The sequence below is a fragment of the Meles meles genome, chromosome 9, assembly GCF_922984935.1.
Source record: "Meles meles chromosome 9, mMelMel3.1 paternal haplotype, whole genome shotgun sequence".
NCBI classification, from domain to species: domain Eukaryota; kingdom Metazoa; phylum Chordata; class Mammalia; order Carnivora; family Mustelidae; genus Meles; species Meles meles.
Window position 1 is genome coordinate 65,411,068 of NC_060074.1, and position 25,387 is coordinate 65,436,454.

At 42.8% G+C, this 25,387-nt stretch overlaps 1 protein-coding gene across 2 annotated transcripts in view; it reads right to left on the reverse strand.

The window, feature by feature from the left end:
* Positions 1–25,387, reverse strand: part of STK39 (serine/threonine kinase 39) — a 300,163-nt gene that overhangs the window by 172,773 nt on the left and 102,003 nt on the right. For both annotated transcript variants that reach the window (XM_046019745.1, XM_046019744.1), the window contains exons 8-10: positions 23,683–23,816; positions 13,341–13,389; positions 13,173–13,238 (exon numbers count right to left, since the gene is read on the reverse strand). In XM_046019745.1, the coding sequence (XP_045875701.1) occupies positions 13,173–13,238; positions 13,341–13,389; positions 23,683–23,816 (249 nt within the window). The remainder of the gene's footprint in view (positions 1–13,172; positions 13,239–13,340; positions 13,390–23,682; positions 23,817–25,387) is intronic.

Below are 25,387 nucleotides of genomic sequence, written 5' to 3' on the forward strand. Positions count from 1 at the left end.
CATTTCTCAGGCTGGCAGCTGGTTTATCATTTGTTTGTTCTGGACACAGAGACTGCAGTGACAGGATAATGGGCAAAAATACCTCGTCAGGCTGCACACTTAGCCCAGACCTCACACTGAAAAGAATTCCGTAGGGCTCCCCACACTCTCCCCCACCAGTGGCTCTCTCTTCACAACCTTTAATGGCCCTACCAGTTCAGGACCCCAAGATGGGACCTCCATAACAGGCTTTCTATCAATCGGCTTTTAGTGCACGATCAGTCTTTTTTTTTTTTTTTAAGATTTTATTTATTTACTTGACAGATGGAGATCACAAGTAGGCAGAGAGGCAGGCAGAGAGAGAGGAGGAAGCAGGCTCCCCACTGAGCAGACAGCCCGATGTGGGCCTCCATCCCAGGACCCTGGGATCTTGACCTGAGCAGAAGGCAGAGGCTTTAACCCACTGAGCCACCCAGGCGCCCCAGTGCACGATCATTCTAATCTCTCCTAAAGTTCCTGCAAATCTCAAGGTTGCAAAACTACCAGGAGACACGGGATGCTCTCTGCGAAAGAGTTAACGGAAGAACCAGCAAAAAGGGAAATAAAATAAATGTACATGGATGATTTCAATACCAAATACAAAGCATAATGTTAAATACCGTATGCCAGGCACTGAGCTAAGAATATACGTGTGTGTGTGTGTGTGTGTGTGTGTGCACGTGTGACTAATGTATTATTGTACAGGTGACAGAATTGAGACTCAGGTTGGGATTTAAAATACAATGCCTACCATTGTAAACATCAATAAGCCAGTATACATAAAGAATTATAAGGCACATATATTCTTCCAGCAAGCAATTCCATTCCTGGGAACACATCCTAACAAAACCAGCAACATCGTATGCAACAGTGCGGGCATGTGGTGTTCACCCCAGCATGGCTAACAGCAAAAAGGTGGAGACCATCTGAATTCCATCAAGAAGGAACTGATTATCAATTACAGTCACTCTTAGAGTAGAACATTACGCAGCCATTAGACTTGACTTGGTAAGTTTTTGTTTCTTGACACAGAGAGATGCCCACAGGACTCTTCAATGAAAATGCAGGTAAATCACAGAACAATGAATACAGCAGGGTTCCAATTTTGCTCCCCCGAGAAGGGCCTCTTGGACTCGAAAGTGGGGTCTGCTGAGGAAGGAGCAGGCTGACACTGCTCCACAGAGGGGAGGGCAGCCTGTGCAGGAGCCCTGGGCAAATGGACACATGGAGAAGGACGGGGTGGAGAACACAGGCAGAAGGGATGAGGAAGGGACTAGACCTTGGCAAACACTGGAGGCCCAATTCAGGATTCGCTTTTCCCCCTTGAGGATCAAGGAGAAGCACTGAATGGTGTACACTTCACAGGTGAGGCAGGGCGGGGGGCAGGGGGAGATGCAGCTAGCCGATGCTAAGAGTTACCCCGTGCAAGTGGTAGAGCCAGCATCTGGCTGGGGCCTGTCTGCAAGTGTCCAAGCGTGGACCTACCTTCTAGCACAGACCTTGGTGGATCCCAGCTTCTTGACCTAGAGCTCTCTTTTGGGGCCTTTTCCTCCTCTTTCTAGGCTCAGTTCCTCACTTTCCTCTTCCTCCTTCCTACTACTTCCCACAAAGTCACATAGAAAGCCCACGTCTTAATACTCTATCCTTACCATCTAAGGGAGCCCTTCCAGCCTTGATGAGACAGGACCTTCCCAGCTCCACCCCAACCGAATTACATCAACCCATAAAGTAGTTGCAAAACAGCCAAAACAATTTCAAGACACCTTCAAATAGCCTTTTAAATTTGTTTTGAAGGCTGTTACTTGAATTTCTCAGCTCTGTTACTGCTTTGCATGTTGTACAAGGACTCCTTCTCCCCTCCTGTATGTGAGGGGAGAAAAAATTAAAATTATTATAGGTGCTCCTAAATGAATATTTGAATTTGCAAGAAGTAATTTAAGGGGAAGCCTAGAAAAGCCTGTGTCAAAATACAACTTTAACTGAGCCTCTTGAATTTTAATTTGTTTTAAAACTACTTAAATTCAAAGTAAAAAGAAATTGCAAAATATATATATTCTGGCCTTTTTTTTAAAGCACAATAAAACAGTGCATCATATTGTTATATCAATCAAATTTGATTAACACAGAGCCAGCACAGCCCCCCAAACGCCACACTTGGTTTTTTAAGCATGCGTACCCTGCCCTCTGCTGGCCTCACCACACTTCCTGAATGGGCAGGGAGGAAGGGAGGAAGAAGAGTAAAACATCTGGATCCCTTCCACTAGAATGGACAGTTTCCTTTCCCAGCTGTACACACAAGTTCCATCACTTCCTATCTCCATCACCTCCCCTTCCCCAAAATGTCATACTCCTTTTAAAGATTTACAGGATCATGACCTAAAAGAGCTAAGCTTAAATTGTTTCCCTTAAATGAGGGGATATGTAACAGGCAATCCAAAATTAGAGAGTAGTGAAAACTAATTGAACTCTAGTTCCAAAATATCTTCCTAATTAGATGTGGCTTCTGGTGATAGGAAAACTTAGGTACATCTTGTCTAGGAAAAGAAAATGACAGCACAGAATGTACTGAGTGCCAGGGACTAAAGTTTGCTGTCAGGTAACCCAATGTGCATAGCGCATCAGTGGTAGGTAATGGAATCGAACCACCCTGCTTTGTGACAAGGTGGCAAAGGTAGGTCAAGCTGATTGGCTCATCCAAGACTCTCAGCCAGGGGGAGATGACGAAGGATGTGAAACTAAAAGCAGATAACCTCTGAGTCCCAGACCTAAAATACAAGAAGACAGTACCAACTGGAACTCTTCTCAACTCTTCTCATTTCATACTATAAGATTCGCTTTGCTTCTCTTCGTGCTCTCACATCAGCTCCCATGAAAGCCATCATCATGACTTTGCAAGCTCATTTACTGCAGTTCAGTTCCAGATGGACCAAATTACTGTTCTGGGTACTGGGAACATGGGAATACTATGACACTATTCCTTCACCTAGGGAACTCAGTCTGGTCCAGAAAGCAAAAGTGTGAGGGAAGTAACTGCAAATGATAGTGCAACAAGGGACCCATGCCCCAGGTGCAGAAGACTGAGGAACCATCTTGATGCAGGGGGGATGCGAGGAGAGAGCTCCAGAAAGGAGGTGCCAGACTCAGCAACATACAAGTTCAGGGAGAAGACTTTTAAGCAGGGGGACCAGAACACGCACCCCCATGGAAAACCCAGGTGGGACTTCAGTAGTGCATTGGTAGAAAAGCAGAATCAGTAACTCTGTAAGGACATGGCAAGGGTGAGGTGGTGAGTGGCCGAAGCAAAGGCTGGAGAGAGCTGGCCCAAACACAGAGCACAGGAGCCTTGCCTGGTCCTCATCTTATGTGACATGGACCTCATTGTATCAGTGGCAGGAACTTGGAACTTACCTGCAATTTACAAGAAGGAACTGAATGGTTTTAAACCAGAAAGAAGGTACAGTCAGTCACATCAGAGTTTTGACAAGATCAAGAAAGCATCAGCTCACTTTTTATATGCGTGTTGCTGCAAGTGTAGACAAATTCCAAATTCCTTCCCATTCTACGTGGTGTATCTACTTTTAAAAGCTATGGTGTGCTAGAGTGCACTGTGAAAGTGAATAAAGGCAAACCACTTTAGGGGCGCCTGGGTGGCTCAGTGAGTTAAGCCTCTGCCTTCGGCTCAGGTCATGATCCCAGGGTCCTGGGATAGAGCCCCGCATCGGGATCTCTGCTCAGCAGGGAGCCTGCTTCCCCGTCTCTCTCTGCTTGCATCTCTGCCTACTTGTGATTTCTGTCTGTCAAATAAATAAATTAAATTAAATCTTTAAAAAAAAAAAAAGGCAAACCGCTTTAATGGGAGTCAGTACCTGGTACTTTGTCAGTGATGCTCAGTGAGCCCTAGATGAGAAGGCAGACAGAGACTTCCCTCAGCACACTTACGCCAATTAAGTTGCAAAGTTACCTGATGCACACAAGCTTTGGAAAAAGTTAGCAAATTTCCCAAAGGTAAAAAGGAAGCACAAAATGCGTATGAACATGCAGATCTCAAAAATCTAACTGGATGTGAAATAAGGCCACTGATTCCACCTATGCCTTTCCAGCAAAAGGAAACAATCAATTCTCTACGCACTGAAGTTGTGCAAACACTATCTTTCACAGTATTTTCAGAATTTATGTCACTATTTTTAAATTTCCAAAACTGGGTGTCCAAGATCTGTAAAAGTTGTAAACTCTCTTAAGCAATTGGTACCTTTAAAAAGACACCTCAGGGATGCCTGGGTGGTTCAGTGGGTTAAGCCGCTGCCTTTGGCTCAGGTCATGATCCCAGGGTCCGGGGATCGAGTCCCACATGGCCTCCTTGCTCTGCAGGGAGTGTGCTTCCCTCTCCACCTCTGCCTGCCTCTCTGACTGCTTGTGTGTGCGTGCTCTCTCTCTCTCTCTCTCCTTCTCTCTGACAAATAAATAAAATATTAAAAAATAAAATAAATTAAAATAAATTAAAAAATAAAAAGACACCTCAGGGGGCGCCTGGGTGGCTCAGTGGGTTAAAGGCCTCTGCCTTCATCTCAGGTCATGGTCCCAAGGTTCTGGGATCGAGCCCCGCTCTCTGCTCGGCGGGGAGCCTGCTTCCTCCTCTCCCTCTGCCTGCCTCTCTGCCTGCTTGTGATCTCTGTCTGTCAAATAAATAAATAAAATATTTTTTAAAAAAATAAATAAAAAGACACCTCAGTCTCAAAATATGGACATTTCCCCATAATGGGGCTGCCAGGATTTACAAATCACAATTTCCACCATGGATCCTTTCTGCTCTAAGTCAACGTCACCAGAAAGAGGCCACTTACATAAAATATATACAGTTGTTATTTTTTTTTTTTTTAAGATTTTATTTATTTGAGAGAGAGAACATGCAGAAGGAGCAGAGGGAGAGGAATAAGCACTCTCCATGCTGAGCTTGGAGCCTCATGCAGGGCTTAATCCCAGGGCACTGAGCTTAACCGACTGAGCCATCCAGGCACCCCAAAATGTATATAGTTTTTAACTCAACTCACAATTTAATTGAAAGTAAGTTATGATGCTTTTTCCCTTTCTTTCCTCCACCCTCACCTCTGCCTTATTTTCCCCCAGCACAAACCGGAGTCAAATTCCTTACAGCAGGCACCATGCAAAAGGAAGAGATTTGTGACTCCAATGGCTTCTACAGACCCATGAGTAATTCCCGGCCCCTGCTTCCTATGTGAACTGTTCCCATAGCACCCCCTAGTGACCAAAAGCACTTTTCTGAACCAATGAACTCTACATTCTCAACTGCCGAAAAGCAAAGCATTTAAGATGTAAAATTAATGCAAACATTAATGAGTTTACTCTCTGGGGACATCTGTCCCAGTTAAGACAATAATTTTAACTTCTGTGGACAACTTTTCTCACCATTAACATAGAAAAAATAACATCCTCAACAATCAAAGTCTTTCTCCCTTTGAGCATGGGAGCTACCCAGGAAGATAGATTTCCAATACCTGTGGTTGTTTTTAAGTAAGAGGAAGGGGGAAAGAGACACAAAGTAATAAGAGAACATGCACCCTCAGGTCTACCTGAATCATGAGGAGTATCCTGTTAAATCCAAAATATACAGTTCTGTTCACTTCTCCTTCTTTGCTATCATATGCTTTGACTCCCTCTTTCCTCCGTTTACCTGGCTTTAAGGAGACTGCAGGAACCAAGGAGTTTTCTAGAAATAGCCTGCAACTACCCAGAACCATATTCATTTAAACTATAAAATACCAGAAAAATTTTTAATCCCGTTTTCAAAATTGAGATTTTTGTTTTTGACATGCATTCTGGAAAATACAAATGTTAGATTACTTTGATTGGTTAACAGAGAGTGCAATTTGAAATGAACACGGTAATAATGAGGAGTGCTTACACCTTTGCCCTTCAACCTCCTTCCCAGCAAAAAAACACTCTGACTGACTACAGTGCCTGGTACTCATGGCTCAGTAGGCACCTACATCCTTTTGATTCTTCTCCAAGTCTGAGACCTTCAACAAAGCCAAAAACTTTTGCTCAGTTTGCAGGCCACAGCCTCTCAGAAATAAAGTCCTTCACTGCCCTCTACTGGAGAGACTTGGAACAAAATTGAAATCCATCCTGCCAGCATTTGAAATCACCTTATCTATTCTTTCTTTTCTCTTTCTTTCCTCCTTTCTTGACTTCCTTCCTTCCTTCCTTCTTTCTTTCTTTAAGATTTTACTTATCTATTTGACAGAGAGAGAGAGAGAGAGAGAGAGAGATCACAAGTACGTTGAGACGCAGGCAGAGAGGAGGAAGCAGGCTTCCTACTGAGCAGAGAACCCAATGCGGAGCTCCATCCCAGGATCCTGAGATCATTACCTGAGCCAAAGGCAGAGGTTTAACCCACTGAGCCACCCAGGCGCCCATATGCTCTGGTTTCTTGATGATATGTAAACTTCAATATCTCATAAATTAATCATAAGATTCCAAGAGGGGTTAAAAATGCAACTGTGTAGAAATTCAAAGTCATTTTCCCTCTTTATTGACTAAATGAGGAGTCCACATGGCAGCAAACTGGGAAGCGAGCGGGCTTTGCACGGCCACTGTGTGATGAAGTGATCAAGGTCCAACCAGGGTCTGTAAACTGAAGCATCACAAACCAGGAGATATTTATCCTCTTTCTGCTCATACTTCAATATATATATATATTTTTTTTTAAAAGATTTTTAATTTATTTACTTGAGAAAGAGAGAGAGAGAGCACAAGCATGGGGAGTGGCAGACAGAGGGAGAGAGAGAAGCAGGCTTCCTGCTGAGCACGGAGCCCGATGTGGGGCTTGATGCCAGGGCCCTGGGATCATGGCCTGAGCTGAAGGCAGATGCTTAACTGACTGAGCCACCCAGGCACCCTTATGTATACTTTTTTTAAAAACCAGTCTTAAGAATCCATCTGTCCTGTTACTCGGGACTTCATTAGTTATCATAAAGCTATAGTTAAAGGCCATAAATGTAAACCAAGTGTCTAGCATGGTGCATGAAGGTACACAAGAAGTATGAATTCTTCTCTCCTCTCTGCCCAGGTCCCCCCTTCAAGCCGCTCCATGACCTTTCCCCTTCTGTAGTACATATTCCCCACCCACATCTTCAGGCACATATTCTCTGCTGCTCTTTCAGTAAGTCTTATGCTGCTTTTGCTGTGTTCTCCACTGGAAAGGGGACTCTCACTGCCTGGCCTGGTCCTTGGTCTGCAAGTGCCCATTCCTGGGAGCCATGGGGGCAATGGCGACAGCCGTTAACAGCGGCTGCAGCAGCCGGAGCGGCAGCAGGGGTGCCTGCAGCCCAGCAATGAAAGACGCTACAAAAACAATAATGGCATTATAATAATAAAACTGTAATAATAACGCAATATAAGCGATGATAATAATAAAACTCACTAGGATTATGATAATAACTAATGCCATGTATTTTTTGTGCCAACCAACCACTGGGTTATACACTGCCCATGCTTCACCTAATTCAGTCCTCAAAAACACGGGAAGGAATTGTAATGACTGCCCCATTTCACAAAGGAGAAGCTGAGTTTCTGGAAGGGTTCAACGACTGTAGATGCTATTTGACTCCCACTGGCTACCTGTCTTCCCTTCAGAATCTCCAAAGCCCTTTTATCACCTTTGTCCCCCCCACACCTGCTAGAACCCTGGCAAACAATGATGGTCACAGCATCTCCGAGTGCCTGTGAGAGGCATGTGGTAAGGGACAGACTACCTGCTGAGAATGACAAACTCCCCCTTCTCCTACTGAGACCATGTCACATCGCCTAGCGTCTCCATCTAGATTTCCTTCCTATCCTCTCTTCTCTTCTTCCTCCTTCTGATGTACGATTTGGTGGAAAGAGAACAGAACCAGAAATAAGAACAGCCTCTCATTAGTCGTGTGACTTCAAACAAGTCAGTTCATTTCTCCCACTTTCGTCTGTCAAGTGTAATGATAACGCCTGCCCGACCTGTCTTCAGGCACAGCTGTTTAGAATGAATAAGGAAGCGGCTGTGAAAGTGAGCGAAAAGCCGTAAATGAGTATCAGCTGCGTGCGTATTTGATTCTTACTATTCTGTGGTCTTCGCAAACACAAAACACTGTGCTGGAGTGCCTGGGTGGCTCAGTGGGTTAAGTGTCTGCCTTCGGCTCAGGTCATGATCCCAGGGTCCTAGGATGGAGCCCCGCATCGGGCTCTCTGCTCAGCAGGGAGCTTGCTTCCCTCTCTCTCTCTGCCTGCCTTTCTGCCTACTTGTGATTTCCGTCTGTCAAATAAAAAAAAATTAAAAAATGAAAAACACTGTGCTGCTTTCTCACAGGAGGCAGGACCACTGCAGGGAAGGTGCTAGCTTGTGCCCTCTGTCAGCACCATAATGGAGCAGGAAGAAAACTGAAAGACATATGAATCAGCAACAGCAATGAAATAATATTGTCATCCTTCTCCCTCTTTCTATAGGTTTCCACAGGCTCTTCCCTCCCGTCCAAAGCAACAGCAAAAGAGAAACAACCTTCCTCACCCACCCCACTTTCCTGGCCACTCTTTCCTCACTCCCTGTCTCACTGGGTACTTCTAAAATGTCCACCTCTGTAGCCATAATAGTTATTCCCTGGTTTGCACCATAGCCATGGCAGCCTGTGTAGCATTGAGCACTCACAAGGCGTCAAACACAGTGCTAGACATCCTGCCCGGATCATCTCTCATCAGCACAGTGATGTCGGTGTCCTGGGCTCCACTGGGCTAGACCGGACTCAGAGATCAGCCAGCTCGCCCAGGGAAGGACAAAGATCCAGCTGCTGTTGCTTTCTGACCATTCCTACTTCCTACCTAAATCTAAACATTACATACCAGCCAAGGGTTCCTTGACTGAAGGATTGCTTAGAAACCATAAGGAGGGGCGCCTGGGTGGCTCAGTGGGTTAAAGCCTCTGCCTTCTGCTCGGGTCATGATCCCAGGGTCCTGGGATCTGAGCCCTGCATCGGGCTCTCCGCTCGGCGGGGAGCCTGCTTCCTCCTCTCTCTCTGCCTGCCTCTCTGCCTACTTGAGATCTCTGTCAAATAAATAAATAAAATCTTAAAAAAAAAAAAAAAGAAAGAAACCATAAGGAAATCCTATCATTAACAGCCTACAAATGTACAACCACAGTGACGTAAAGCATAAATACTTCCTTGAATAAAGACTAATGAGCCTATAGAGAAAGTACATTCACTTCACCTTTTAATGTTTAATATAATGAAAGAATGTGATATTAATGAACTCCTCCTATTAAGAAGTAATTGTGTTTATTACAAAGAAGAACTGGCAGGCACCACCGTGAGCATGTGATCAAATTAGCGTCACGAGCAAAGGAATGAATCAACACCAATGTGATATGCAGAGGAGAACATGGCATCATTCCGAGGTATTCCTGTTGAAAAATGTGTAAATTAAATCTAATCACAAAGAAATATCAGACAAACCCAAGCTGAGCCTCACTCTACAAAATAATTGGCCTTAAATTCTTCAAAAGGGTGACTGTCCATAAAAGAAAAATAAAGACTATTCCAGAGTAAAGGAGACTAATGCAGACAACAACTAAATGATCTGGATGGGATCCTAGACCAGACAGATGACCACGACCAAACTGGCAGAACTTGTATAAGATCTGAAAATTAAATAATAGTACTGTGTCGATGTTAACTTCCTGATTTGGATAAGTAAACTGTTAGGTAAAAGAATGGCCTTGTTTTTAGGAGACATGCACTGAAGTATATTTAGAGATAAAGGACATCATGTCTATAACTTTGAAATGCTTCCAAAGCCAGAGAGAGAGAAAATATACAGAGAATTTTTTGGTGCTATTTTTGTACATTTTTATAAGCTTGGAGTTATTTCAAAATAAAACATAAAAATAGAATGGACAAATTATGAACACATATGAACCATTAAATAAATATGAACTGTAATACTCCTATATCCCTACCCATTTACTCCTAAGCACATAGGAGGACCAAACCTGGGTTCTTAATATGAAGTCAATCTTACAAGCCTGATACAAGAAATTCTGGTGCCCACAAATGCCACCTTACTTTTTCCAGTTCAAAATGGTTCCATTCAAATGCAGCAGTGATACAATATCTCTTCCCTTCTTTCCTTCCTTCTTTCCTTCTTTCAAGTAGGCTCCACACCCAACATGGAGCCCAATGTGGGGTTTGAACTCATAACCCTGAAAACAAGACCCACACTAAGATCAAGAGTAGGACTTAACCAAATGAGTCACCCAGATGCCCATCTCTTTCTTTCTGACAGTGACTAATCATTTCTGACTTCTCAATTTCAAAATTAAGAAAATTCAAACAAAAATCTTCCAGGGATTCCTTTTCCCGTGAAAACACAGGCAACCTCAATAAGGTGTATTGCACTTCTCCCTCTTCATCCCTTCTCTGGCCAATATGCTTTTTGGTTAAGCAGTTGCACTGAGATATCTGTACAGCAACTAACCCTTTGCCTTTCTCCTGCCATCAGTGTGTTTTAGCTCCAGAAAGAGTATGAACAGGAGTGTGAATGGGGTGACTCAAGGTTCACATCACTAACAGAAAGCAGAGACCCCAGCCAACTCCGACACTTAAGATGCTCCTACAGAATATGCACACAGCCCTAAGCATCTGCATTCACTCTTAGAAGAAAGATTTCTGCTCTTCCCCACCCAGGGAATCCAGTAGGATAAACTGTAGAACACCACATGCTCAAGGTTTAAAACCTCTAAAGATGGCTGGAGACAGGCCTCTAAAATGTCACATGAGAAGGAGTAATGGCAATGAAGCCCTTTCTTCTCATGCACAAAGAGAACTGAAAAGCTGAAAAGAAATTATAGCTGTAGTTAACCTTGTTCTTTCTCATGGGTCATTATTAGCATGTTCTCATTTAGAATTCACAGGATGTCTTCTGGTCCAGGAACATCAAATCTCTTGTTACCCTTCACCACATGCCTGAGGTCAGACAGAATTTCCATTTCACAGACAGAAAAATTAGGGCAAAAGAAAATCAAGATGATCCCCAAGCAACACTGTCTGTCGGGGGGGGGGCAAAAAAAGCCCAAATGGACCAAATACCCTGCCTCCAGGAAGAAAACAAATATCCCTAATTTCCGCAATAACCACACACACACACACACACACACACACACACACACACAATCATTTTATATCACTAATTACTAGGAAAGCCACACTGGTCTATTTTTATTTCTTCTTCCTGATTTAGAGGAATCAGTCTGGATGAAGACAAGATCACCTAAGCACGTAAAATTCCATGGCTCCCAACTAATGCTTTACATTCTGGCCAAACACGAATATGACAGCCTCTACTTCTCTTGTGCCAAAGGACAGCACCGGTGGGCTCAAGGGACTTCCTGAGAACAGCTGGCCCTTCTCTCTTTTAAATATGAGAATTATTCATGTTAAAAAAAAACACATTAAAAAATATCTCTTAATTTTTGTTTTCATAAGGGAGGAGAAGCAGAAACTGTTGTTTCTTTCTTTTTTTTTTTTAAGATTTTATTTATTTATTTGAAAGATAGAATGAGAGAGAGAAAACATGAGAGCAGGGTGAGGGGCAGAGGGAAAAGCAGATTCCCTGCTGAGCAGGAATCCCGATTCGGGCCTCAATCCTGGGACTCCTGGATCATGACCTGGGCCAAAGGCAGATGTTCAACCGAATGAGCCACCCAGGTGCCCCAGGAACTGTTGTTTCTCACACAGGTTGCCTAACTGTGCAGCATTTTCCAACTCAGGCTAATGCTTTAGGCGCCTGACCGAAATCACGTTAGGCTTCACACATCCCAGGGCGTCTCTCCTGGGTCCTCCTTCTGTCTGGAGCCCTCAGACAGTGGCTGGGACCTTGTTGCCTCAAACTGAAGCTTTAGCATTCCTGTCACCCCTTGACATGCGCCACTCTGAGGGACCATCTGCCAAACTTTCACTTTTCCCTCAGAGACATCCCTCAGACCAGGCCCGGTTCAGGTCTTCGTGGTCAATGCGGCAATCTGCCTGCCCACCCACCCCCACCCCAGGCCCACCACCCCAAGAATTCTGCTGGTCACCAAGGAGAAGTTACACACCTGGACACAGCAGATTATTTCTTAACATCTACTCTTAAATCTGCTTAAAACAATGTTAAGGCCTCGGCAAGATGTACCTCATACACAATATTTCAGGAAAGGCAATGACTGGAACCTAACGGTCAGTTACTGCACCTGGGCACTATGAGATGTAATCTCTGAGGCATATTTCTCCGCCAGTTTTACTTCAGAGCATACAACTCAGATTCGGATCAGCTTTCCCTGTGACTATTAACCATAAAAAGTGGGGGAAAGAGAAACTTCCATTCTAAATCTGTGACTACATACATATTTTTAACTATAAATATCTAATATAATTTTAAAATCAAACTAACCCAAACCAGAGGTTAAATTTTGTTAGGTTTCATGCCATAACACAATCAGTAATTACAAATAAATTAAACTCTGGATAAATACACAAATAAATACACTCACACATATACATCATTTTTTAAAAAATCTAAAACCAAGAATGGAAAATTTTTCAGGTAATTATTAATATAACTTAGTTAAATTACAAGAGGGGCCAAGGTTTTTTATAAGGAAAAGACCGACATTCCACAGATACTAAAGATAGCCATTAAATTTGTTAATAAAATCAAATTTTTAAAAGATAACCATTAAGAACAAATTTGGGGTTTTCTTTTGTCATTTCAAAACAGCTTAAAAATGACTGCTCCTCTTCAGTGAGATTTCCGAAGGAAAGATACTCCAGGCTATTTCAGGTCTCTAGGGTTCGAGCCCCATCATGATCCCCTCCCCACTCTGACCTTCTTTAAGCAAAGCTGATAAATGGAAAAATGAAATCATTCAAGTTTCACACTGTTTTCCATAAACACATAACAGCAAGCCAAAGATACCCAAAAGGCAAAAATGCAGCCATCAGAGGAATCACTGATCGGATAACCTCTGAATAACACATCATGAGTATGTGGCAATCTTTTTCCTGTTTCTGTGGGTCTCATTTCCCTGGGTGGGGAGCAGCCCTTGTTGGGTCACAAGGGCTAGTGGTGCTTACCTTTTTGGCTCTTTGGGCTATGTCTGGGGTCCTTGTAAGCAGCTTCTCAATCAGGTACTCTCTGTTCTGCAAAACAAACGTTCCCAACAGTTTAACACCAAGTAGCATACGCAGAAATTCACAGTGATTTCAAAATAGCAGATTTACGTGGGTTTTTAAGCATGTTACCTTGGCTTTCTGGAAGAATTTGCATTTTAAAAGTTCGGCAGCTGTAGGCCTGAAAGATCAATAACAAATTAGAGTTGAAACAATGACCACTTGATAAATACACTGCCTTGACGAAACAGGCAAGTCCCAGAGTGTTTCTGGAAAACCAGTTTCAGGAATAGCAAAAACAGAAACTAAATTTATCACAAGCGGACCCCAAATGAAATGCCGATTTCCCAGTTCCTTCCAAATACCCCTGCTACAAGATGCTTATACTCCTGTAAGTTAAATTTTGGGGTATGATCAGTTTTCCGCCCTTCATCCTTACACCTCACTGAGTGAATTCAGTCTATCTGAAAGTGTCAGACTGACACGTGTGCGAGCTCAATCCCTGTATTTATTAAGAAGCCGTGCCGGCTGCAATATGACTCTGTCAAAGAAATTATAGTCTGTGATCTCCGATTCCCCAAGAGCAGCAGGTGCGGCATGGGGTCCCCATCCTGTGGACAGGCTCTGTCTGCCCAGTGAGGGACCCTGTCTCAAGTGTATATGGCCCACCTGTTGTCAGGGGAAGGTACATGCGAGGGTGATTAGTAAAATGCAAACTCCTTTAAAAGCATTACTGGACTGGTTGGATGGTCTCCTGATGGTGTCATTTAACTTGTTTCTCTATCCTGTGTTTCCTGTACACTGAACAGTAGGTCTAAAAACTTGGCGAGGTTGCATGGAGCATGTGGGGGGAAGAATATTCCATAGATGATACCGCGCACTTCTCCCCATGGCCCATCAGGGGCCCAGGATGTCAGGTTATCACCCTGGGAGTGATGCCAAGTTTAACCAATGATCCCCAGGCCTGAGATCTCGCCTCTGTAAGGGTATGTTTTCCCCAGTGCACTTGGCAGGTATTCTGTTGGGTAACACTATGGCTTTGGATGAGTATTCTATTCCTTAGCAGTTTTAGCATCTTTGTCTTAACGAGTTATTTCATAGCAGCTGGCAGAATGCTGATTTCCTACTTCTATCATTTCTTCTATATTTATTAACTAGCATTCTTCCATAAAGAATAGCTTCCTTCCTCAAATAGTTCCTTCTGAAACAAGTAGCCAAGCGGACGGAATCAGATACATCTAGAATATTAGATAATCAGCAAAACAACCGTCCTGATCTCTTCAAAAAGTCAGTGTCATAGGTGTTGGGTCAGCAGCTCCGGGAATGCAGGAGGAATAATAAAAATGGCCGCCAGGCCGTCATCTTCCCGGCCGCCCTCTTCCTTAACCCATGACTCTCCCACCAGAAGGACACGTCACCAAAGTAAACCGATACCTATGCAGGAAACAGGAACATCAGGACTCCCCCCTACCCTCCAAATACCTTACCTAATATGGCTGTGAACCTATGCCCTGTCTTAACCCAGATAAAAGCTCACTCGAGGGGCACCTGGGTGGCTCAGTGGGTTAAAGCCTCTGCCTTCGGCTCAGGTCATGATCCCAGAGTCCTGGGATCGAGCCCCGCATCGGGCTCTCTGCTCCACAGGGAGCCTGCTTCCTCCTCTCTCTCTGCCTGCCTCTCTGCCTAGTTGTGATTTCTCTCTGTCAAATAAATAAAATATTAAAAAAAAATTTAAAAAAAAAAAAAAAAAGCTCACTCGACCCCTCCCGCGTGCGCGCAACTTCCCCGACTCCCCTCTCTGGAGTCATGGAACCTCACCCAAGGGCGCCTTTAATAAATCTTGCCTTGCCCTATCTCACCTGGTATCGTGTTTCTCTCACCTGTAAAACCTTAAAATAGGAGGCCCCAGGGTGGCTCAGGCAGTTAAGCGTCTGCCTTCAGCTCAGCTCATGATCCCGGGGTCCTGGGATGGAGCCCCGCATCAAGCTTCCTACTCGGTGGGGGGTCTGCTTCTCCCTCACCCTCTGCCCCTCCACCTTACTTGTGCTTGCTCTCTCTCTGTCAAATAAATGAATAAAATCTTAAAAAAAAAAAAAAAAAGTCAGTGTCCTAGAGCAAAAGGAGAAAAGAGAACTATTCCAGATTAAAAAGGATTTAAAGAAACAAAATCAAATGCCGGAAGTGACCCTTGCTAAATCCTGCCTTTGAAGGAGAAGGGGGAGAAGCTACAAAAGGTATTTGGAAATCATTACACATACGTGAATATGCCAGGTATTAAGACAATTTCAGGCAATTACTGTTTACCTTCTTAGGTGTGGAAAAGTATTGTGGTTATATAGGAACACGTTTTTGTTTGTAGAGAACGCAAACTGAAGTATTAAGTCTGTCACTCGCTTTCAGATTGTTCAGCATATAAAAGGTAGATAAATAGACACAGCAGATATGGAAAATGTTTGTAACAGTCCATCTAGGTGACGCTATAGAAGTAAAGGCCGTACTATTTTTTCCACACATTCATGTATTTAAAATTTTTCATAATAAAAAAATTGGGGGTGGGGCACCTGGGTGGCTCAGTGGGTTAAAACCTCTGCCTTCAGCTCAGGTCCTGGTCCCAGGGTCCTGGGATCCAGCCCCGCATCCATCCGGCTCTCTGCTCAGCGGGGAGCCTGCTTCCCTTCCTCTCTCTCTGCCTGCTTCTCTGCCTTCTTGTGATCTCTGTCTGTCAAATGAATAAATAAAATCCTTAAAAAAAAAAAAAAATGGGGGAGGTGAAAGGGAAGCATTACTCAATATCAGGAAGTATTCTCTCCAGAGATATTCACCAGAGGTATAGACACTATTTTGTTGAGAGGAGTGCAAGTTTAAAAGGAGCCCTCAGACTTGGAAAGATTGGAAAGCCCTGCTTGGGAACCAGGAAGAACCATTAAAACGTGTCCAGGGATGGGGTGCCTGGGTGGCTCAGTGGGTTAAGCCTCTGCCTTCGGCTTAGGTAATGATCTCAGGGTCCTGGGATAGAGCCCGGCATTGGGCTCTCTGCTCAGCGAGGAGCCTGCTTCCCCCCCCCCACCCCCCCCCCCCCCCGGCCTGCCTCTCTGCCTACTTGGGATCTCTGTCAAATAAATAAATAAAATCTTTAAAAAAAAAAAAAGTGTCCAGGGACTGAAGCCAAGCATATGGAAGAATTAGGAAACATCTTTAAGAGGCATCGATGTCGAAACTGCGTAAGTCTACAGGGTTCATAAACTGTATTTCTGTGCAAAGTTTTCTATTTAAATTGTTATTGCTCTTTCCCTCAGCTTCAAGTGGAACACTGGTTAGAGGTACCTGACAACCCGGAGTCACCTCATCCGTTGCAATAAACTGTTGTTAATTGTTAACTGCTTTGAGTAAATAAAGGTCTAAACAACAGGTGGGCCATGAGTCAGTTACATTTTGTGTGTCATCTCCCCTCAGTGAGCTTGCTCGAATTCAAGAATTCGTACCTCGTTAAACAGGCACACAAGAACTAAAAATGCTGCTGCTACTTCACATGATTTAACTTTGGTTGTTATTTTAATGTATACTTGTACTGATCATCAGCAATGAGGCTGGCCTCCAGCTACTCCAAATTCATCCTTCACTCCCTCTGTAAATATTTAGTAAGCATCCAGTCTTTTTTGCCAGGCACGATGCTAGGTGCTAGCATACCGCAGTGAATACGGCAGACACTAAGGCTACCTCCAGCAACTTAGAATCCAGCGTATACAAGTTAGTGTGTGCAGTTAGGCTGTAAGAGGCACATGGGAACATTCCAACACTGGAATGGAGCTCCAAGAGAAGGGGATGGCCACAGAGAAAACACGCAGGACAACCGTTCCACACTGTACTGAGTGAGACTTGGTGTCATATCATGTTTGGCACCTTGTAACCTGAAACAAAATTTTAAAAACCAAGAGGCACATAAAATAACGTAGATCTAACTTTTTTAAGTGAAAAGGAACCTTAGAAAATCAAGATGATTGAGGGGCTCAATCACGGCAACTGATTCAGTCAAAACCCTCATGGCCTTGGGTCAATACAGTTACAACAGCTGCCCCCCGGTCAGTCTCTCTGCTATGTCTCTCTTCTTCATTCTAACCCAACACCCACCTTGCTCCAGAGCTGGCTTCTGTACAAACCCAATTCTTATCCATCCTAACAGATTTCAGTAGCCAGAGAGATGCTGGCTCCTCCCTCCTCATTTCCCAACGTGCCCCTCGTGAACTCTGTCCTCCAGCTACACTAGTTCTCTCGTCCTTCTTGTGCTCCTTCATGACAAAGCACACACTGCTTTTCTTCAGAGGTTTTTGTAACTGACTAGCACAGCCTTGCTCATCAGTCAAGAACCAATTTAAATGTCATCATCTTCAGAGATACTTGGCTCAGCTCCTATAAGGAGAATTCATTGTTCCCTACTCAGTGCTCACACGACCAATCTACCCACAATCCTATTCTGTAATTATCTGTTCCTATGTCTTTCCACCTTGAACCCAGTAGGTTATAAACCCTTTCAAGGCAGGGACCACACAGAATTCGTTTTTTATGTCCCCATTGCCCAACACAGACCAGAAAACGGCTATAGCTCAATTCCCATACCATAACCAATGGAGTAGAAGTGATGCTACCAGACACTTGGGACACAGGACCACAACTCCTAGAGCCAAGTCTAGTGAACACCAAATTCTAAGCATCTGTTCAAGGTAGGAAGGAACAGGAGAATGATATAATGAAAATTAGATTCATACTAACAAGAAAAAAGGGGAAGGGGAGGAGTTAAGTCGTGCACAGTGGAGGTCCTGAGGTAGAGTGCCCCATGCTTCCCTCACTCCTCTGCACCCTGCCTCCTCCTTCCACACACTAAGGGTCAGGTGTAGAACCAACCCAGAGAGGAGGCTGGGAAATGCCAGACATACCTCAAGATATGGGGCTGAGAAAATACCTTCCCTTCCCCAGCAAGGTCATTTCTATGGCAGCCAAAACTGTAAAGAAGAAAAGCATGCTGCAGAGGGAAAAAAAAAAACAAAACCTCTCCATTCTTAGCCTTCATCAATAAAGGCAAACATTCAATTTCACATAAGAAATGAGAAATGGTTTAAAGGAGACACATTCCTTCTTGTATAGGCTCAACATTTATGTTAATAGGCCATACAGGTCATACAAAATAACAGGTCTACTCTATACAGAGAAGAACTAAACAGCAGATCCTCTGTGCACGCAAATGACCTCAAGTGTCTGCAGCTTTGGAGGCAGAATCATACAAGCACCGAGCAGTCTCCATAAGAAAGTATGGGAGGGGCACCTGGGTGGCTCAGTGGGTTAAAGCCTCTGCCTTCGGCCCAGGTCATGGTCCCAAGGTCCTGGGATCGAGCCCCGCATCAGGCTCTCTGCTCAGTAGGGAGCCTGCTTCCCCTCCTCTCTCTCTCTCTCTCTGGCTGCCTCTCTGCCTACCTGTGATCTCTGTCTGTCAAATAAATAAATAAAATCTAAAAAAAAAAAAAAAGTATGGGAAAGCGGAACTGGAAAGAATGGGGGAAATGAGGGAGGAAGAAAGTGACAGAAGGCATGAGAGAAGGTGAGGTGCATGCAGCCCAACTGACTTTGGAGTTTTTGTGTTTTGTTAGCTTGCTTGTTTGTTTTAGCTTTATGTTATAGCAACTACCAGTATGGGGTTAATACGGAACCATCAACGCTGCCGGTCTCTTAGCTGAGTACCACATAAGACAAAGACTCCTGCAAGCATAGCTACATCTTACATGGCTGCTAACAATTTTCAGATAATGCCACATAACCTAAATACAGACACCATTGTACAAGAAAAGCTAAAATGCTATACGCCAACAACCCAAATAATGTACAGGCTATGAATGATGATTCCATTTTAAATCCTTGAAAACAATGCAGGAGTCTGCCAGTACCAACTTCTCAGAAGAAAATCTCTTAAAGGATCCAGTTAATACATATGGATGAACCAAAGTCCACTGAGACTTAAAATAATTTTCAAAGGATTCAGGATGAACATGATACAGTTTAAGTAGTTTTAACAATTTGCATTATAATTTCTAAAAATCTCACTGACCTCAGACAGAGCTGTATCTCTCACCCTCCCCTCCCCCCAAAATTAATATCCAAGTTTTATTCACTTCTAATGAATTTATCTACGTGATATGCACCCTCCTGTTGCTCGAAGAAAATGCTGGTTTCTTTTACAGTTGCCATCCACATGAAGTATAAAATCTACAGGATTAAGGCTCATTTCTTAAGAAATAGCAAAATGTTCTGCTATCCAAATATAAGCACCTCTTAGTCTATTTCAAAGCAGAGCACAGATTTGGATGAACCAAACAGCGCCAACATCCCAGCTCTCTTTTCTTAGGAAAGTTCCATGAGCTCTCAGGTTGACTGAAAACAGAGCTCCTTTTCAGGCAGCCTGAGGGCTCCAGCAGGGGACTGAATCTGTCCTGGTCACTGCTCACCTGTGATGTTTCTATTTGTTGCAAAAAAGGTCCTCGACTAGACCAGGGTTTTGGTACCTGTCAACTGCTTTCAGATTGCAAGTAGATGATCAACATGCAAAATAAATAAAAATTATCAAAAATCTTGCATTTACTCCTCAACCCAGTCAAATCATTTGTTTCTGAAACATTCTTCAATGAGTCCAAGTCATCCCCAAATTGCAAGCTCCCCATTGTCTCCAGCCACTCAAGAAATATCAACTATGTAATATAGACCTGACATTGTGGACAGAAAGACATAAAGACGAATGACACAGGTTCTCCCTCTAGAAAACTTAAAAACTTATGAGGAAATTAGATGGGTAAGTCCACATAATGTGGTAAGTGCTATAAGAGACATATCCTCAACATACTATAGGAAAACTAAGGGTTGTAATAATTCCACTCAGCCAGGAAGAAAAAGGCAAATAGTGAAGGCAACCCCAATTTCCTGAATAGTCAGGAACCCCTAGGCACTGTGCTATCCCCTTTTTTTAAAGATTTATTTATTTATTTTTAGGGAGAGAGGAAGAAAGAGAGGGCACATGCAAAGAAGGGTGGGGGCAATGGGAGAGGGAGAGAGAGAATTTCAAGCAGACTCCCCGCTGAGCATAGAACCCTACATGGGGCTCAATCCCACCACACTGAGATCATAGTCTAAGCCAAAACCAAGCACCAGAAACTCAACGGACCGAGTCACCCAGGCACCACAGGGCTATCTCTTTAAGTGTGTGATTGTATTCCATCCTCATGACAATCCTATGAAGTAGGTGTTATTAGGCCCATTTTACAGATAAGGAAACTAAGTCATGTAGACAGTGATAAAGTAGAGCTAGGAATCTCACCCTGATTTATCTAACCCTAAGAAGATGGGGCCTTTCAAGTAAGCATGAAAAGAGGGTGGAAGGGGGACAGAGGAAGAGGAAGAACCTTTGGACAACATAAGCAAAGACAGAGAAGACAGGAAATATTCATGGTTTCTTTCAGATTTGTATAACAATTAAATGTTCACTTATTTAGTAATGAATACTTATTTTGAAACTGCATCCTATATTAAGAAATTCAATAGTTTTTTTCCTTTCTCATATTTCATGAATTTTTTTTTTGCCTCAAAAGAAGACATACAGTGATAAACAGACACATGAAAAGATGCTCAACATCACTCATCATCATAGAAACACAAATCAAAACCACAACGAAAGGGATGCCTGGCTGGTTCAATCAGCAGAACATGAGACCCTTAATCTCAGGATTATGAGTTCAAGCCCCACGTTGGGGGACAGTTTACTTAAAAAAATAAATTTAATTTAATTAAAAAAAACACAAAGAAGTATCACCTTACACCTGTCAGAATGGCTAGTCACAAATATAAGAAACAAATGTGGGAGAGGATGTGGAGAGAAAGGAATCCTCATGCTCTGTTAGTGGGAATCCAAATTGGTGCAGCCACAATGGAAAACAGTGTGGAAGTTCCTCAAAAATTTAAAAATAGAATTACCATATGATACAGTAATTCCACTACCGAGTATGTACCTAAAGAAAACACTAATCCAAGAAGATAGATGAACATCCCTATTTTTATTGTAGTGTTATTTACAATAGCCAAGATGGAGAAGCAACTCAAGTGTCCACTGACAGATGAATGGAGAAAGAAGATGTGGGACTTATATACAATGGAATATACTCAGTCATAAAAAGGAATGCAATTTTGCCATTTACAACAACGTGGATGGACCTAGAGGATAAGTGAAAAAAGTCAGTGAAAATGCTAAGTGAAAAAAGTCAGACAGAGAATGACAAATACCACATGATTTCACTCGTAAGTGAAATTTAAGAAACAAAACAAACAAATAAAACACACTCTTAAATATAGAGAAAAAAACTGGTGGTTACCAAAGGGGAGGGTGAAATGGCTGTAGGTTGTACACCTGAAACTAATATAACACTGTATGGTAATTACACTTCAATTTTTAAAAAAATATTCCCAAGAATTTGCACCACTAATACTCTCTGTTTGTTATAGAGGACAATTGTGCAATAGTGAGATTAGATTATGTTATAATGAAAATATCTGAAAGAAGTCCTTAAACTAGTAATACTTTGTAAATCAACAAGTTACTAAGAGAGCACTCTGAGGGGAAGAATTTTTAAGAATTCAAATATATGGTGCAAGACTCTTTTCAAGAATTTTTTTGGAGGGGTGGAGTAGTAGGAACCTGACATTTGAGCTCATATAATAAATAACTCCTGGGAAGACTTTCAAGATTATTAAGAAATAAGGGCAGTTTATTAAATATAATGTATGATAATCTAGTTTATTCTAATTTACAAATTCCCAAAGAGATCTTCTGTCATATCATTAGTACACCAGCAATTTGCCCCACAGATTTTCCAGAAGGGCTAGAAATGCCTGACATTATACATCATCACCACTAGGTGGGATCTCAACTAGTTTGAAAATCCCAGAGACCATCAGGCAGAACCCAGAGCTAACTGGGAAGACAGGTACCTCTCTCAACAGGCTCTGGAGGATGGAACTATTTCCTTGGTGATGCCAAAAATTTATGTTTGGAGACAACACCGACTACAAAGGTAAGACAAGCAAGTGTTGCAGGACAAAATGAGAACCTAAGAACATCTTCGCCCAATAGGGGTGTGAAGAAGTAACCTCAATGAAAGCTCAGTATAACTTCAGAAGAAAAACAAGCCCTACAAATCCAATAGAAAGGACAACTAAGATGTTTAAGCAGAAACAGCCTGATGGTGTGACAAAACGATGATCCCTTTTACAAGAAATAATTTCGAGATGCTTGATAGCAGTCTTTCGACCTAGCCCCACAAGGAAGGTTGATTGATTTAGAGAAGATTCAAGGCAAAGTCAGTAAAATGTAAAAGAATGAAGCGAGAAGCTACAAAGCATGGGGTAAAATAATGGAAACTCTGTTTAATCTAGAGAAGGGCTGCCCACTGAAACAGCAGATTACGGTGTAAAAAGAAAAGACTTAAGTTTCATAAAGCATTTAAGAAGACCAGAATCCCTCCAAAAGCAGGTCCTTCCCTGAAAAGGAAAGCGTCAGAAAAGAAACCAGTTTTCTGCACCTTCAAATACAAGTATCAAATCAAACCCTTGGGTGGGTGAGGTGGCCAGTGACTCCCCAGCTGCCCCTCCAGGTCTGTGGTCTACGCTGATGGTATGCTAGGGCTTCACCACGCAACCAACTCCACAAAGGGACTCTACCCAGGCAAAGCCTGTGTGGCTCACGTCATTAACATTCTTCTTTAAGTAATACAAGACACAGGGCTACACTATCACTAGCTGGGGTATTTCAAAGTCACAGATATTAAGAAGGAAGAAACACACTCCGAAAACAAACACACACACTACAGAGCAGGGCAATAACCCAAGAATAAAGAGGAAACACACCCGTTAATTTCAAACCATTTGCTTCTGTTTATATGATTAATGTTTCTAATGCAAAAATCTTAATCTTCTTTACTGATAATCTTTCAAACAGCACAACTTGTTCTGAAACTAAGAGGAAGCTCATGCAAAATTCAATAGCTCTGCCTGGTTTAGACTGGAGCTAGCAGGATATTCAAACCCTGAGAGGTCAGCTCAACCTACACAGTGCAGAACATTAGCTCAGCTTCTGAGTGCACTGCTGCCAATTTCTTCTGATTTCTGTTTTACTTCATTTCCTTTGATGACAGAGCCCACACCTAACAAACACAGTGAATCTCATTAGCACTAAAAATTTTCCTCTGCCTCTCCCTCCTCCTCACTCCTCTCCCTCTCTGCCCCACCCTGTCTTCCATGAACAGGTTGGAAGCCAGGGGCCAGAGCAGGATTTTCCCTGGACTAGAAGTACCTTTCGGGTGTCCTCACACAGCCTTTCCCCAGCCACAATCAGAGCTTTGTCATGTTTCAAACCAGGTCATTAACTCATCCGCCAGGTTTGACGTACCTTTTCGAAGGGTCTTTCTGAAGACACAGTGAAAGTAATTTCCTAAAGGACTTGCCGTATTTTTTCATCATTTCCTTATCCTCTACTCCTGTTTCTAAAGTGGGTGGGTCATTTTGCAAAGTCAGCATTAACACCTGCAGCAGAAACAAACACCAAGACAGAATGTCAGTACAGCCGCTGCTACAGTCGTGTCCTTCACGTTTCACCAACGCATAAGAAGCCATCTTGGATGAGGGGCTTTCCCATGGTTTGAACCTTCCAGAAAGTGTGTACTGAAAGTCCTCATTTCCTTTCGCAAATCTGTTCATGGGCCCTTTCACCTTTTTGTTACTCCATGGACAGAACTTACAAAATCTGTTCTGTGTGTGAAGAACAATGTCCCCAGAGTAACCGGGACAGAACTTCTGGGAACTGGCTCTCAGATAGCCTCGAGGAGCACGTAGCTCCAGCACAGGCTTAGCGAAAGCTGGGGCTGAGGCTGGGAAAGTGGGGTAGAGGGAGGCCCAAAGCAGCCATGAACGGTCATATGTACAGGTCATTCATAAGTAAGGAACCGCCCGTACTCAAGGCTTCTGCTGACATGCTGCCAACCCTAAAAATAAAGCCACAGCATCCCAGAAGGTATCACATGATTTCCTTTTTTCAATGAGCAAACCTACAGAATATTGCTTAAAGGCTGCTGAAAGCTAGCCAGAATACGAGTTGCTAAAAACCATAACCAGAGCCAAATGGCCACGCTACTTCTTCTAGAAGGGGACAAAAGGACATCAAAATATAGCTTCAAATCAAAAAGGTAAAAATTCCATTCATTGACATCAAAATTACTTGCTTAAGAAAAAGAGTAGAACTTGTAGTAAACTATTGACCTATAAAAGGAATAAAACTCATTAATGCATAAATCAGCCTTAATTGATGTAAATGTTATACATGCCAGGACTCCTTTCAAACACTTTCAGATGTGTGAAGAGATGAAGTACTGAAGTGACAGTTTATTGTTTGTGGAGGATAACAGCAAACAGAAGAAAGTGGGCGAGCTATGAAGTCCCAGCGGAGCCCCACAGGACGGCAGGCTGGGGTTAGCAATGGGACTTTGGATTTGGGTGGGAAACACGCAGGGGTGGGGAAAGGAAGAAATCAAGAAATAAGAAAAAATAATGCAGAAAAACTGGGTGGAAGCAATAATCTTCCGAGTTGTTTCAGTGTTTTTTTCTCTGCAAGGGCAGTTCAACTGTTTACACCTCAACTTTGGAATTCTCTGCTAACAAAAGGAGGTATGTATACACACACACACCCTAATCTTAAGGATGTTAAAAATATGTACATAAAAACAGAGAGAAAAGGGCAATGTACTGAACTCTGCTAAGACCTTAACAGGGATTGTCTGTGGTTAATGAGATTATGATTTATTTTCTTCTTGTTTATTTGGACTTTCAAATATTCTCATAAGAACATATTAACTTTTTAATCGGTGAAATTATTGAACCTTGTTTATCCTTGGGTTTTTCTTAACCCTCCTAAATTTTTCCAGTATTTTCCTAGAAAAATGGTGAAACAAAGATTGTATTCTCTAACATACCTCCATATTTTCCAGCCACTATTTCAGCCCCCAAACAAAATCTAATTGGGTCCTTCAGCCCTGATACCCCCATCTCTGAATAAGTGAAATAATAACGTAGGCCAGTTCAAAGAATCACAAAAATCGGAA